The sequence below is a fragment of the Pelodiscus sinensis genome, chromosome 25 (genome assembly GCF_052426305.1).
Source record: "Pelodiscus sinensis isolate ZL-2025 chromosome 25, ASM5242630v1, whole genome shotgun sequence".
Taxonomy (NCBI): Eukaryota; Metazoa; Chordata; order Testudines; family Trionychidae; genus Pelodiscus; species Pelodiscus sinensis.
The window spans coordinates 6,606,988-6,622,463 of record NC_143076.1 but is presented as its reverse complement, the minus strand read 5'-3'; the positions used below and the strand labels follow the sequence as shown (position 1 = coordinate 6,622,463).

Genomic DNA, 15,476 nt, shown 5'->3' with positions numbered 1-15,476 from the left:
TTTTGTTCAGCGCTGTATGCATGTAAAGGACAGGTCCGGAGAGGCTGCGAGCTTCCATCCAGCCATGGAAGCCAACGGAGAGGGCAGCAGAGGTTCTGCACCTCTCAGGAGCAGCCTCTCCGTCGCTGCCATTGCGACCTTCTGGGTAAACACTAAAAAAAGTGCATTTGCATGGCTTACAGAATACACGAGCTGGCCTCTCTGGATCCTGGTTTGCGACACGGCTGGAAGGCCCCACATGTCTTGTGTGATTCCTCGTCACTTGAAAAAGAAACCTCTAATTTCTCTTTCAAAGTGACAGTCTCCTAATCGGACAGCTGTCGATACCAGCCACCTCTGCAATCTGAGCGTGGGCTCTACATCCCGGGCCAAGATCATGTCAGAGTCCTCACACTGGAGGCCTAATGCAAGCTGTCCTCAATGCATAATGCAGGGAGTCGCTGAAGTCTGTGTTACGGGCGTCCCTGCTTTCCTGGCTTTGTTAGTCTTTAAGGTGCTACTAGACTATTGGTTGTTTTTAAAGTTTTTCCTTGGGGGAAGGACATTCTAAAATCTGTATTGCATGCACCTCGCTTCCCTACTGCAGCTTGCTGCAGGGTGGATCCACAAATCACTGTCAACTGCATCCTAATGCACCCTCTCTCTGAAAGATCCTGCAAATCAGGATCACATGCATCCCAGTACACTGTCTCCTGCAAGATACTATGGTCTGCTGCACAGGGCTGTTGCGAATCAGCTGCCTCCTTGGTCTCCCGTAGGATACTGCAGCCTGCTGCAAATCGTTTCCCGCTCCATCCCTGACACACCACATCCATGCAAAACGCCGCTGCTCTCTGAGAGGCCGGCCGGGTTAGGTTGATGAATAAAGAAGGTGGGGGCATGATGGCCATTGCAAGCGCTCCACAGTAAGAGTCCCTGAATCCGCATTAGCTCACTGAGCAGCTAATTGTCTTCCAGGGGCTGGTGCCCAGGGGACAAGGCAAAAATTCAAAAGGAAGCCTGGCAAAGCCATCTGGAAGTGGGCCTGGCAAGAGATACCAGCCAAACCTGGCAAGCAGTTATCATGGAGAGGCACAAGGAGAGCCGAACACAAATCCGATGGCTGAGTGCCCAGAGAGACCACCACCAGCAGAAGTGCAAGGGGCCGACGGGGCAGTGGCTCATTGCCCGGAAGGGGGGCTGGGGATGGAAAGAGCCGAGTGAGGACAGGGGAACAGAGGCATATAATGACTGAAGGACATGAAAACAGAGGAGGGAGAGGGAGGTTGAAGAGACGGAGAGGCACAGGGCAACGGAAAGCTGCAAGGAGAGAGGGAGCCGGATAAGGGAATGCATGCAGTAGGGAAACAACAGACGAAGATAAAATGGAAGGGGAAAGGGAAGAGATGAGAAAGCATGAGAGAGCGTGGATGAGACACAGAGCAAGCAGAAGGGATACCATGAAGAGACAGAAGAATAAAGAGCACAACCGGGCTCTCCTAACAGGATCGGATGGCTAACCAGAGGCAGTTAACATTCCTTACAGGAAGGCTGAAAAGCCCAACAACTACGGAGCTGGATTCTTCCCAATCGTTCCCATTTCTCCAGCCAGCTGCCGCAAGCTCCAGCCAAATAGCGGGCCACCAGGCCAGAACTCAGAAAAGTAGATCAAAGTTGGCCCTCTGCTGGTGGAAATCAGAGCGCGCATCAGAAACAACATCCCCAAATGTATCCCTAAAATGTGAGCTATTAGCCCACGAGGCACGTTGCTAAAGGCTTAGAAACACCAGCTCTGAAAGCAAATGGGTTTATACATCAAACACATGTTCCTCTCCCTGCTAGATTTGCAGCCACAGCATTTTGCTAGGGCATGAGAACCCGAGAGTCGACTCTCTAACCTGCCTCCATTTTCCAGGCAGGAAGAAATTCAGAAAACCACCAAGTAGCATCCAGGGGGAAAGGGTAATGAGATTATTAACCAGCTTAGGTTCATTTTCTCAGAGGCTACATTATTGGGAGCCAAATGGAAACTGTTCCTCTTGCTTGATAACTGACGTCTCTTCGACAAAGGTGTAAACCATCCTGGGTTGGGCTGGCCAGACCTCAGGGAGAAACTGGCCCTGAAGTGGATGGAGCCAAAAGGGGAGCAGCGGGTTGGGGGGGGGGGGGAGGGGAGGGGACTGACTAGTGGAGAGAAGGGGCTGTGGGAAGTATGTTTATTTTGGAGCCAGAGGGTTGAGAACAGGACTGGGAACATTGGAGTCCTGAGTTCTTACCCCAGTTCCGCTCTGTGCTTGGGATTTCTGATGTGTTGTGTTCACTCTTTCCGCAGAGGAAGGACTGGCCCATCTCCCTTTGTGAACCCCTCTGCCCTCCAAGCAGGGAGATGAACGACCAAGAGGCGGGGAGGTAAAAGGAGCAAAACAGGGCCAGGTTTCTCACCAGCTCAGCCCCGCTGGCTCATTACACTCTCGACAGTAACCCCCAACCAAGAACAGAACCCTGAAGCTCCAGCACCTCTTAACTTACAGGCAGCAAGGCCAGCTAGTAACCAGCCAGCCTTCTAATCCCCTATGTGGGTCAGCTGCTAGTGGAGGCCATGATGACACACTTAGCCTGAGTGCTGCACACTGCTGTGCTAGTTTGGGAGGAACAGCTGCCTACTGCAGCGCTGCTGTTCTGGGTGTACGGCCGGAAAAAGGCAGCCTGGCACGGTGGACGGCTATCACAGACTGTTCAGCATTCGAGACAGGGCAGCAGATACAAAGTTCGGAAGCGCTGTTTGTTTGAAATCCCATAGGCAAAATCTGCACCCCCCGCACTTTCTTTTGCCTTCCTTTCCCACAGATGGCGGGGGGCTCGTTGCCATGGCCATCGCCATGGTGCCAGGACTTAACACGGACCCGTCACGCCACACAGATCACCAGAAAGCCCCACGATCTGTCGGTCTGATCTCAGCCGGCAGTGTCTCTGCTGTGCCAACACCACAGCCTCGGAGCAAACCGAGCCCACCTGTAACTCACTAAGCAAAGGGAAAGGGAGGCTCTGCTGGACGGCCGCGTGGCGAGGCGGCCCATCTGCATATCAGCTGCCCGCATTTCTCGTGCAGCCAGCAGCATCAGGTAAAACAGCCATCAGAATTCACAAGATGCACCCCGGGAGTAAAAGATTGATTTGATATTAACAGATCCGTGCAGAGACTACCAAGCCGTCACGGCAAAACAGTGACACCTCCGAGGCACCGCAGCTCTGAAGCCGGTTAGAAATGCAGGCTGGCACAGAGGCCAGGCAATACGGAGCCCCGACAAGCACCCCACCTCTCCTCCCACACACAACTTTAGGAAGAGAACGGGAGCATCAGCCAGCCCCAAGTCGCTGTCTGCCACCTAAAGCCAATTGCCAGCTCGCTGTCTGGCACCAGCGTCCTCCTGCAAGCTCCAGCCTGACACCGACACGCCACCCAGCCCCCACGCGTCGCTGCAACCCCCAGTCTGGCACCCACGACCCAGTGCCGAAAAAGTAACTGAACATCCCCTCTTCTCTCCTCTAGACAGCCTGCCTCTCTCGGCCCCAGACCCCCAGCCCAGTCGGCCCCAGACACCACATCACACTTTCTTCCCTGACTCAGGGGTCTCACCCCACCCTATTAACCACAAACCTTCTCTCTCTACCAGAAACCGGCCGATGGGCAGTGCCCAGTTAAGCAGCAGCCTCCCCGGGCAGCCGGCTGGTTGCCCCCTGGCATGCCCCAGGGGCCGGAGTGCCCACAGAACACCCCCCCCCAGATACCCAGAGAAAAACATCTGCTCCTACCTGAGGGTGGCGCTCTCCCCTTGCCTGACGGTCACGTTGTCCATGGCTTTGGGGAAGGTGGCATCTCCGCTGCGCACGGGCACTCCTGCGGGCACAAGGAAGAGCAGCCTGAGACCCAGGACGACCAGGCATCTCCAGGGCAGGACTAAGCACCCACCGACCCCCATCCTGGGCAGCCGGGACTTTCCAACAGGCCAAAACCACACCCGCCCAGGCCCCCGGGAGCCGGGGGGTGGGGAGCAAGCAGGGTGGGGGCGCAGGGCAGCCCCGGAGCTCCTCGGAGATCAGCAGCGCCCCTGGAAATCCAGCCTCCTGCGGAGCATCCGGAGGGAGTCCCCGCTGGTCCTGGGGCGAGGGAGGAGGAAGGAGACGCGGGGGGAGGGGGACGGAGGAAGAGGAGGGGGGCAGGTGCAGAGCGAGATGAAGGTCACAGATCTCTGGCTGCTCCAGACGCTACTTTCCGATGCAGGCGGGCGGGCGCGGCAGCAAAAGTTTCTCGCCCCAGGAGGACGCGTGAGTAGCTGTGGCGAGGCGCAGGCTGCCGGCGCCGGGGCAGGAGCGGTCCGGGGGTGGAGAGAGGAAAAGGGAGGCGGCGGCGGGGGGGCGGGTGGTTAGAGAGAAGCCACCCAAACAAATCGCTTCTGGCGCAGGAGCCCCGGCCGGGCGCAGGGCAGCAGCGCGGCGCGGCTCAGCGCGGGCAGGACGCGGCGGCGGCCGGGGCGAGGCGAGCGGCGCGCAGGGGAGGCGCGCAGGAGCCGGCGGCTGCCCCCACTCTCCGCAGCCCGGCTGCGCTCTGCCGGCCGGCCGGGAGCAGCGCCTCGGAGCGCGCCCTGCCCGGGGTTGTCATGGCAGCTGCAGCATCCCTGCCCGGCGCCGGGGCCCGGCCCAGCCCCGCTGCGCGGCGCGGCACCGGCCCCCAGCGGCTGCGGGGCGCGCCCGCCTTAACCCTGCCGGCGCCGGGCTCCAGCCGAGGCGGCAGCGCCGGGGCCACCGGCTCCCCCCCACACACTCCGCCCTGCAGTTACGCGGCGCCGGGCGGGCACCTGAGCCCTGCGCCGGAGCGTGAATTTCCCACGCGGCGCCGGCTCCGGGGGGGATGCGCTGATTGGCAAGGAAGCGGCTGGGGGCCCTTTGTACAGCGCCGCGCACGCGGGGGACCCTGGGCTGTGGAGGATGCTTCCACCAAACAGATCAACAACAGCCAGTCACCCCAGGGACCCCCTGCTTGCTGCCTTCCTCTCCGTGCGGGGGGGGGGTCGCAGCTTGCTCACCAGCACCCCCTACCTGCCCACCCTGTGCCCCACGCACCCCACTTCCTCTGCTCCTGGGCATACAGCCCTCCCCCTTGTCTCACCTACCCACAGTCTCAAACTGCACAGCCCCTCGCCCTCCCATGCCCTGCCCCACCTGTCACCCAAGTGCAAGTCCTGCCCTTGGTGCTGCCAGGAGCTGACCCAAAGGCCGTTGCACACGGAGAGGCTCTGGGCTTTTCACCCCATCGCAGCCCAGGACACAGTGCCCTCAGCCATTACCATCCCCACTTCCCAGGATCAGAGCCCCCCGCACTCCACATTGCCTGCGCCAAGCTGGGCATTTCCTGGCAGCTCAGGAAGCAGTCCAGAGCCCCTGCCACCAGGCTGCTGACCTGCTGAGGTTTTAATTGCCTGCCTGCAAGATTAACCCCTTCCCACCCCTGCTAGGCAGGCTCACCAATGGCCAGCTCTCTGTTAACATCTGTTCCATTTCTCCCTCCCAGGGAACCCACCATGTCAGTGACCAGACAGAGCAGCTGAGGATCGTGCCTGCCCTGGGAGATGTGGACATACTGTGGGTGGGGAGGTATGGCCAGCGAAGGGAGCCCTAGCTGCTCTGCTAAACCCGAGGCCAAGCATGAGGCTAGTTCTAAACACAGTTGTTACAGTTTTCTGACTGAGACAGAGACTTGGGCGCTTTGAGAGTCCTTGAAAGGTCCCTACACTCTGAGGGGACAGAGAGGAGCACTAAGATTTGAGCTTTGAACTGGAACAGACCCTTGTACATGTATATGAGAGAGAGAGAGAGAGAGAGAGAGAGGATCCCCGGCCTCTCTCAGGATAATCTGCCCAGACAGATCAATTTCCACCTTGCAGTAAAATGTCACCACCCGAAAGACACAGCACTAGTCGAGGGCTTAGTGCTGCAAGGACTCACACTGGATACACAGGACAATCGGGCCTGGTGAAATTGAGCAGGTGGCTGTGGGAGCCGTGAAAGGGTGGTGCTGAGAAAGCAGAGTCTGAGCAAGAAGGTAGGGCTGAAAAAGCAGAAGCTGGGCTTTCCAGCCAAAGATGCCGTGTCCCTTTAAAAGAAAAAAGTTTGCTTCACCTGGAACATTCAAGCTGAAGATTATTGAGAGGCTGGTCTGCTGCCCCATGCATCAATGCAGAGGAAATGCATATGGAGCTGCTGCGAGGAAGGATACAGCATACAGTCACATGAACCAGCACAAGGCATAGGTTGACCAGTCTAGCCGCTGCTGCAGGGGCTTTCCAGTCTGTTGGGTCAATTAGTGTTCACCCCTTGGGATAAGAAGCAGTTGACACATTGTGCATGTTTCTGAAATAATGCTGCAAAGGGTGTAATGCATACAGGAGGAAAACTGAACTGAGACCCTGCCTTTGAAAGGGCTGAGCCAGTCTCCAGAGATACGAATGCACAGGACCAGATGGATAGCCACAAATGGGGGAGGGGAGATGGATAGCCAGACATAGATAACTCCCTGCTCCACAGCTGGGCATGTGTGTGAGGGACGGGGGAGGAGAGAGAGGAAATGTTATACATATGGAGTGGAACAACTGTAAAGGAGACTCCTGCAGCTTCCTCGCCTAAACCAGACTTTCCCCAGGGGGGTGTTTGGGGCTCCAAAGAGCAGGAAGCACAAGCAGATTAAATGCAGAATAGTGGATCCATGTGATATTAGGGTTGGGGGGTAAGCCAGTGATTGAAGGGAGATAAAAAGCCTCCGAACCGCTATTTTTTAAATTTGCACAGTTCAGACAAGAAGATAAACTTCTCCACTCTGGCTAACCAATCTTCAGTGCCCTCCTGCTCCACTTACCTCCTCACATGCCTCCTACCACCCTTCATACTTCCAGCTGCCATGTTATTCTCCAGAGGTGGCAACATTTGGATGGGACAGTCACTGTCATTTTTCTGGCACACATTTGAACCACTTTTCTAATGCCTTTAGTGTGCTTGATACCATTAATAATTATTGAACACACTGGTCTTAATCATTGTTACCTCTAGTTTCCATCCATGTTAAGAATAAATTTTGTTCTGTGCACCAAGGCACGTAGATGTGCACCACCAGTAGAAACACCACTGGGGCCACCATTAAGGGAAAACAAGAGAAAAGGAGGACTTGTTATGAAGACACCGGCTTGGGTTTCAGGAAACTGAAGTTCAATTCTCAGCTCTGCCATAGCATTCCTGGATGACCTGGGGCCAGATTTTGAAAGGCATCTAGGCACCTAGTTCACACAGAAATGAATAGGGGAGTTAGGCATCTAAATATCTTATAAAATCAGGCCATTCATCTCTGTGGGCCTCAGTTTCCTGTCTGACAAATGGGAATAATACTGCTCTTTGTCTATCTCGTCTAGGTAGGCTGTAAGTTCTTCGCTGCAGGGACTGCCTCTTACTATGTGCACATGCAGTGCCTAGCACCACTGGGCCGTGAGTTTAGGTGGGCCCTCTAAGACTAATAACTATTGCTACGGGGATGGGGCCATCTGCAAACTCCATACCTGGATTTCAAACACCCCCAGCCTTCTGGGTGCCCAGTTCCGTGGGCCTGCCTCAGACCCCTCTCTGAGAAAATCACAGAACGGGGAAGTTCGTGATCTCCTTAGCGCACCAGCTGCTCGCGGTTGCCGCTCGTGATGGTGATAAGCTCTGATCTGCTCTCGGCATCCCACAGGCTCAGAAAGAAACTGGCCCTGTGAGGATGCGTCCTCCCCCTTCCTTCCTTTTGATTGTCAATCTCAGGCTGTATTAGTGGCAGAGGTTGGTCACAATCTCCCTTGGAGATTTCTCCCTCCTTGCTCTAATCAGCCGCTTGCAAAGGTCAGGAGTACAGGCCTGGAAGTAATTAGTGAGGGATGGGAAGACTGGAGGCTGGGCAGTGAGTCAGGCAAAGGGGCCAGAAACTCATGGTGAGCAGCCAGCAGGACCTCTGGGAACGAAGGACTGAGGTGTTGGATCCGCTTGCTGCTGCTACTGGATTTTCCCTCCACCTTCCCAGTGCAGAGTGCCAGCCCCTCTTCCAGCTCCAAGCCACACTCTTCCTTCCTCCCTCGCAGCCTGGGGAGAATTTAAGAAAACACTGGCGGAGTCTATTAATATGGATCCCTACAATCCTAGTGAAAGGCACTTGCCAACTCGGCCTTGTCTGTTACTCAGCATGCTAGTGCTCCAGATTCCAACAAGCCTTGGCTCTAAGGCCCTGCCCGCAGCACACTGAGACTAAGCTAACAAGCAGCATGTCTAACCACCCGGCTGGCTAACAGCTTCCCAGGACGCTGCCTCTGTTCTGCACGCACAGGGATGGGCTTCTGCGAAGCCACATTGCAGCGCTAGGAAACCGGTGGCAGTGGAAGGTCCCATATGAACCATCCATCCTACACGTTGCTGTTCTTTGTGTTCCAGTAGCACAGAAAGCTTGGCCTACATAGATGTAACACATGCACATACTATGTACCTGGCACATGTCTAGGCCTATCTGTATTGGGCTCTTGGTATATGCAGATGATGTCTGTATAAATGAAATCTTTAAACTAGTTTCTGCACCATTCTCTCTTCTCCCCTTCCTCCTCCTCTCCATCTGTCCCTTGTCCCTTTCTTCTCTCTACCTTCTCTTTTCTCGCACATTTTCAGCCACTATTTTTTACCCAACACATTTGTGAATTAATTCCAGCCCTTTCCCTCCCTCATCCCTATTTGCCTAACTATTCCCTTTTACTGTCAACTATTCTGATTTAGTTCAGACGCTGCAGTGCATTCAGCTCTTGACCTCTCTGGTAGGACTACCAACAAGATGTTGTGTTGTGGACATCTGAGTCTTGGGAACTGAACAGACCCCCATGTTTGTGTCCCATCCATCACCGGATAGATACCAACAAGTTTGTCATCACCAAAACGGGCTGGATTTGAACTAGTGGTCTAGAGTGGAAAGTCTCTCTTTCCTCTATCTTCAAATTATGGAATGAGCCATGGTGAGCACGGCAGAATTGTTTGCCTTTCTAACCACCAGGTACTGGTCAGTGTCAAACACCAGTGTACTTGGACCATGTCGCCACTGTCTCCAAGCGTGACCTTGGGTAAGTCACTTAACCTTTCTCTGCCTCAGTTGTCCCCATATTCAAAATAGAATTTATAATGCTGTAATCAACTGGCTAAGGTGTGTTTGCAGCTTGGCTTTTGCTGGATAAAACCAGCTCAGACATGTGTGAGGCTCTGTACTGTTGCCAACTAACAGATGCATTTTTAGCCAAGTCCTAGAAATTGTGTCTTTAGAAATGTGAGGAGGGGTGTATCGAAGTTCTAGTTCTGCTGTTGCCATGGTGACCATTAAGTACCGGATGTTGTAATAGTTGCTGGTCTCTGAGAGCTTTGAGATCTCTAGATGAAGGGTGCAATAACATAACTGCAGAATATTATTGTGTTGCCAGTGTGGGCTTGGAGGAAGACATCCCTGCAAGACAAATCTAAGACAGAAGCTGAGTGGGAGGAGGAAAAAGCCTTGAGTTGAACAAAAAGAAAAAAAAAGCCTTTAAGAACCACAAAGGGAACAGCAAAAATACCAGCCAAGTACATTGCTCCCCCTGTGTGAAAGTTCTTCCCAGAGTGAAAGTCTCTCCAAAGCTGTTCCCACTTGGCTGGATTTATTGCTGCCCGGTATATTCCACTTTAACAGCTCCACCTCAGTAACAAATGTTCCCCTCCGTTCTTTTTTTGGCTGACCCTTCTGAAAATTAAGACCGTCAAACTCACCGTCTTGCAGATCTATGGAGCAGAATTTACGTACTCTAGCTAATTTCTTAGTTGTTTTATCTTTTTATATTTGCACTAAATCAGGATCTCTCTGCAACCTCAGCTTTTACTTTCTGTACGTCTGTATTTAATGTATTTTACTGTCCAAATCTGAGTAAAAACGACCGTGGTTATTGTCAGAAAATGTAATCTACTCTTCAAATGGGGAACATGCCTTCGATTAGCCCTGCAGACATAGCCTTGGTGGAAGGAAATGAGAGGAAGCATCTTGCATTGTTCTAAAGCGGTCCCTACTGGCCAACATTAGCATTACATTAAAAGTTGCGTTCACACCAGATGTGGAATGTAGGTTTGGGGTTTTTTTTCTGAGATTGGGCTGCAGTGTGGCAGGGAAGTCCCCAAAGTGAGGCCAGAAGGAATCAGCTGAGCACCCAATCTGATCACAGACCAACATCACCCTCGCCCCAAACCTGACAACCAAAATTAGAGCTAACATGGCAGTCGGCAGGAGACTCGATTATTCCGGGCCATGGGAGAGAACAAGAGGAACCAACGTGCATCAAATTCCAAGGCCCCTGCAACGGCAGGGAACTGAGAAAGTGACCCCCACAGGCCTGGTGAGAGACATCTGGGACCCCAGTTCATCATGTTCACCTTGCCCCGCTTCACTTTGTTTACACAGACTCGCTCACATTTTGGGGGCCCCAGTACAATTGTGCCCTCTTTGACATGCGTAGACTTTCACTTCATGCTGCAGAGGCAGGCCAGAGTAAAAACAACCCCCCAGAGTCACTGCTAATCTAACCTGGGGGACGCATACACCTCGCAAGACAGAGTCCCTGCCCCCCAGCGCTGACCATCTAAGTAGACATGACAGAGGAAGGGTGGAGACAGGAAAGATTATTCTCTCCATTTTAGAAATGGGAAACTGAGGCACAGAGCAACCAGGTGATTCAACTGAAGACATGGAGGGAGTCTATGACTGATTCAAGAACTAAATACAGGCACCCTAAATACTCATCCAGTGCCCAGACCACCAAACTGCTCTTTTCTTTTTTTCCCCAGGTGGTTCATAAACCTTTGATAACAGTGGCACTAAAGAACCTATGAGCCACAATTCAGCAAAATCCTTATGCTTACACCTAAGTTTGGATTCGCTGGGTTCTCTCCCCAGCCACTGTTCTTTACACGACTCTGTTCAGAAGACTGTTTTCTCATTACATTGCTGCTCACTGTTACACGGCCCCCTTCGCACCCAGGAGCAGAAGCAAAATGCCATCAGAAAGGCGATTTGAAATCGTTTCTAAAGCCCATCCGCATCTCTGGTATGGTCATGGCCTTGGGAGATTCAGAGAGTTCAGAGAAGCAGCCCCTGTTTGGGGTGATGCTCCCCCCAAACCTTTCTGCTAGGAAAGTAAGGATGTGTCGTGACATTCTCCCCTACCCCGTCTCCTCACCAACTCCATTCCCGGCTGGAGCTGGTTAACAATTACAGCGGTGAGCTAATTAAAAATAATAAGCGAAGGGGAGAAGAAAAAAAAAGAGCGGGCTCCAAGGAACGGCACTTGCAGTTGTTTGTTTTGGTCAGATAATATTTACTGCAAAGTGGAATCCAGCTCGCGCAGGGGGAGAGAAATATGCTGGGGGAGCCAAGCAAGGTTGGTGGCAGAGACGGCGTAAATCTTACAGAGCCAAGGAAGTGGGGCTGAGGGAGGAAACGCAAACGCAGCCAACCACAGTCCGTGGGGGGTGATGGAGAAAAGCCGAGGGACACAGCAGGGGGAGGGAGGCAGTAAAGCAAGAGCATTCAGAAGCACGGAGGGGACATGGCTACATGCTTTGTGGGCAGGGTGAGGATCATGTCTATGCCAGTATCTCCTCAGACCCTGTTCTCCACCTGCGCCCCAGCCCTTTTACCCGGCCTATGCCCACAGAGGACGCGGGGGTCATGGCCGCTCAGAGGGTGGTGAACCTGGCTTGGGCGCATGCTGGCTCCAGCCCCATGCACCAGCTGGTGTTGGTGTGTGGAAAGGGAGAGGCTGGGAATTGCCCCACGCTCTCTGCCTGGGTGCTATGCCTGCAGGCCATGCTAGAACACCCTTGGAAAGAGAACACAGATGGCCCATTAAAAGCCTGAGTCAATAGCGCCCCAAAAACCTTTCTTCCCACGTAGGAGCCGCTCAGTGGAAACATGTTGTCCTTTCACTTCCCAGCCAGATGCTGAGCAGAGGGGGCAGGACTTGAACCCACCACCTGTGCTCTCCAGGTAAATGACCTACCCCACCTTCCTCTTTCTGGCAGGTCCCTTATGCCACCTGCCTCTGGCCACTTCACAAGGGAGCAGGACTCCAACGCACAACCGTGTGCTTCACAGGCAAATACTCTAGCCCCTAAGCCATACCGGGACCCAACTCACCTCCTCTCCGGCGGGTCTCATCTACTGCCTTCCTCCGGCCTCTTGGGCTGCTGGCGAGAGGCCTTCGGAGGGGTCTGCCATGCTGCTGCTGCGATGGGCTCTGCTTGTGTGTGTGAATCCCCCGGGGTATGGCAGGCTGGACCAGGGTGGCCCTGAATTCACATTAGGCCCCTTCTCCTTGCTCCTTTCCTGCTCTGGCCTCTGAGGCTGCCCAGGGGCCTGCTTGATCCCTATACGGCCCAGTCTCTGATTTAGAGGGAGCGCATAGTACGATCACTGCCCCGCCGGCCAACGCGCGTTCGTAGGCAGCACGACGGCGTTCAGAACTCCCGCGGGTTCCTGGCTCCACAGGCGAGTGGCTAAAACTCTGCTGCATTCCCTCTGCCCGCAAGACGTTCCCCCAGTAGGGGAAGAAGTGGCATGGCAGGAGAGGGGGGTTCACTGGAAACATGGGGCGTGGTGCAAGGCTGACTAACCCCCACAGTTCTGCTGCTTTCCAAGCGTCTGGGGTCTGGTTTTTACAGGCCGCAGTCTCAGCCCGCCACCGCACGGAGAAGAAGGGATCATTCTCTGCCGTGCTGTGTTCACGGGCCGCGGAGCAATGGGGAAACAGGTCCTGTGAGGGTTCAGCGAGCCCCTCCACACAGGCCCCTAAGGAACCTTCATTCTGAACACTTCTCATTTCACTAGGGTTACCAAATGGGTTTCAAAAAAATACTGGACACACGTGATTTCAGAGCGGGATGGGGGGGGGGGGGGCTGAGAGGGGAGCGGGGCTGGCCAGGGGAAGTGGGACTGGCTGGGAGATATTGGGGGGGGGGGGAACTAGCTGGCAAGGGAGAGATGGGTGGGGGGACCATCCAGCAGGACTGGCCAGGAGAGGGTCGAGGGGCGTGGGGCTGGCCAGGGGGCGAACTGGCTGGCAGGAAGCGGGGCTGCCCCGGATGCACACAGATCCCAGGGTGCTGCCCATTCCACGCATGGTCCCAGTGGAGCGCACGGGCGAGTCCGGCCCGGGGATTTCATCCCAGCCCCGCCCACCCTCCTCTGTACTGCGTAATTGCCTGGCTAGTCGACACGCTCACTCAGTGTGAGGGTGTGTACTAGCCAGGCAGTACGCAACTACGTATTTGATACTCATGATGATAATAAAACTTAATTAGAAAATACCGGACATTTCTATGTCCGATATTTTCTCAATTTGTTTCCCGGACAGAAAGCTAAAATACCGGACCGTCCAGTTCAAAACTGGACACCTGGCAACCCTAGCTCTCACTTCCCTACGTTTCATCCCGTCTCAGTGTTGCCAGTTCTGGTTTCATTGTGATCTCTGTATGCTGCTTAAAAGCCCCAGTTCCCAGAATCTCAGCTTTCATTTCTTCTCAATGTTCTGGCCTCTCTTTTTCCTGCACCTCCTCCTTCATGCACACCCCACCTGTGGCCCCACAAAGTCGTACGGTCTCCTCATCAGCCTTCTCCTGACACTCGCCAAGACGGCCGGCCGGCACACCAGGATGAGGAACTGGACGGGGGTCGCTCTGAGTCCCAGCCCAGAACTCTACGGTGCAACGAACCAGCCCCTTTACCCAACCTCCGCGAGCCAGTCAACTAGCCAGTCACAGACGTCTCCAGTTGGAGGGACAGCTCCAGTGGCTGCATGCTGGGGAGGGGACACAAATTTGGTGCCTGCCCACAGGGATGCCATTTCAGGCTGGAGGCGGGCGTGCAACTCACTGAGTCTACGGACTGCCTAGGCAACCGAAAACTCTAGTTTTATGTATTTGTTTCACAGGTAACGTGGAAATATTCTACCGGAGCACTGTGTTAATTAAATATTAGACCCACTCAGCTTTAATACGAAAGCATATTTATGGGAAATCACGTATGGGACACAGGCTAGGTTTCAAATTGTAATGTGTAATCGTGCTCAGATCCTCTCAATAAGTCAGAAGAGAACTCTGTGATCATGTGGCCTGACCTCTTACTTCAGTTCCCCGTGTTTCGTGCCAATGTGGGTCACATGGCGGGCTGCAGAACCTCACCTGTTCACACTGGTAACAGGCCCCTCGCCTCCCAACACTGTCATCTGCAAATTATTGCGAACGCGTACACACTTTTTGCGCCAAGGTCAATAATCAAGTTGTTAAATGAGGTTGGCCCCATGACTGAGCCCTGCAGAACTTCACTAATAATCTCCCTCTAGCCTAACAGGTCACCTTTCAGTATGATTTTCTGGAGTCTCCCCTTGAACCAGTCCCTTATTCACCTTTCAGTTCTCATATTAATCCTCATCCTCTCCAATTTAACTAAGAATTTCTTATGTCAAACTGTATCAAACGCCTTCCTGCCACCCAGGAAGATTATATCTACTGCATTTCTTTTGTCTAAAAAATTCACTTATCTTCTAAAAAAAAAAGATAATTGTAACTTGGTTAACATCTCTTAAATGCAACTGAAACAAATGTCGAAAAATGTAGAGTTGCTTTCTGTCAGAGGTCTATTTACTTTTTGCAGTTCACCAAGCTTGGAACCAGGCTGTCCTTAGGCAGACACGGTACATACAGCTGTGTAGGGCACCACTACATTTGGGGCACCAAAAATTTAGTGCTGCCCTATGCTGCATATGCCTACGGATGCCCTTTCCACTCCCTACCCCAACTGGTTCAGCTCCAGAGATCTGGCAAAGCTCAGCCTCCTCATAGAATCCTAGGGTGGGCAGAGACCTCAGGAGTCATCAAGTCCAGCCCTCTGCCCAAAGCAGGACCAATCCCAACTCAATCATCCCAACCAGGGCTTTGTCAAGCCGAAACCTCTAGGGATGGAGATTCCACCACCTCCCTAGGAACCCATCCCAGTGCTTCACCATCCTCCTAAGGAAATAGTTTCCCTAATATCCAGCCAAGACCTCCCCCACTGCAACTTGAGACCATTGCTCCTTGTTCTGACATCTACCACCCTGAGAACAGCCTCTCTCCATCCTCTTTGGAACCTCCCTTCAGGAAGTTGAAGGCTGCTCTCAAATCCCCCCTCACTCTTCTCTTCTGCAGACTAAATAAGCCCAAATTCCCCCAGCCTCTGCTCATAAATCATGCGCTCCAGCCCCCTAATCATTTTGGTTGCCCTCTAATGGACCTTCTCCAATGTGTCCACATCCTTTCTGTAATGGAGGGCCCAGAACTGGACACAATACTCCAGATGTGGCCTCACTAGTGCTGAATAAAGGGGAATAATCACT

At 53.6% G+C, this 15,476-nt stretch overlaps 1 protein-coding gene across 2 annotated transcripts in view; it reads right to left on the bottom strand.

The window, feature by feature from the left end:
* OPCML (opioid binding protein/cell adhesion molecule like) overlaps positions 1-15,476 on the bottom strand; it is a 1,015,531-nt gene that overhangs the window by 416,156 nt on the left and 583,899 nt on the right. Inside the window, exon 4 of one of the 2 annotated variants that reach the window (XM_075909407.2) lies at positions 3,793-3,877. In XM_075909407.2, coding sequence (XP_075765522.1) covers positions 3,793-3,877 — 85 coding nt within the window. Of the gene's footprint in view, positions 1-3,792; positions 4,724-15,476 lie in introns of those variants that run through there. The other variant, XM_075909406.2, reaches the window with a different exon arrangement.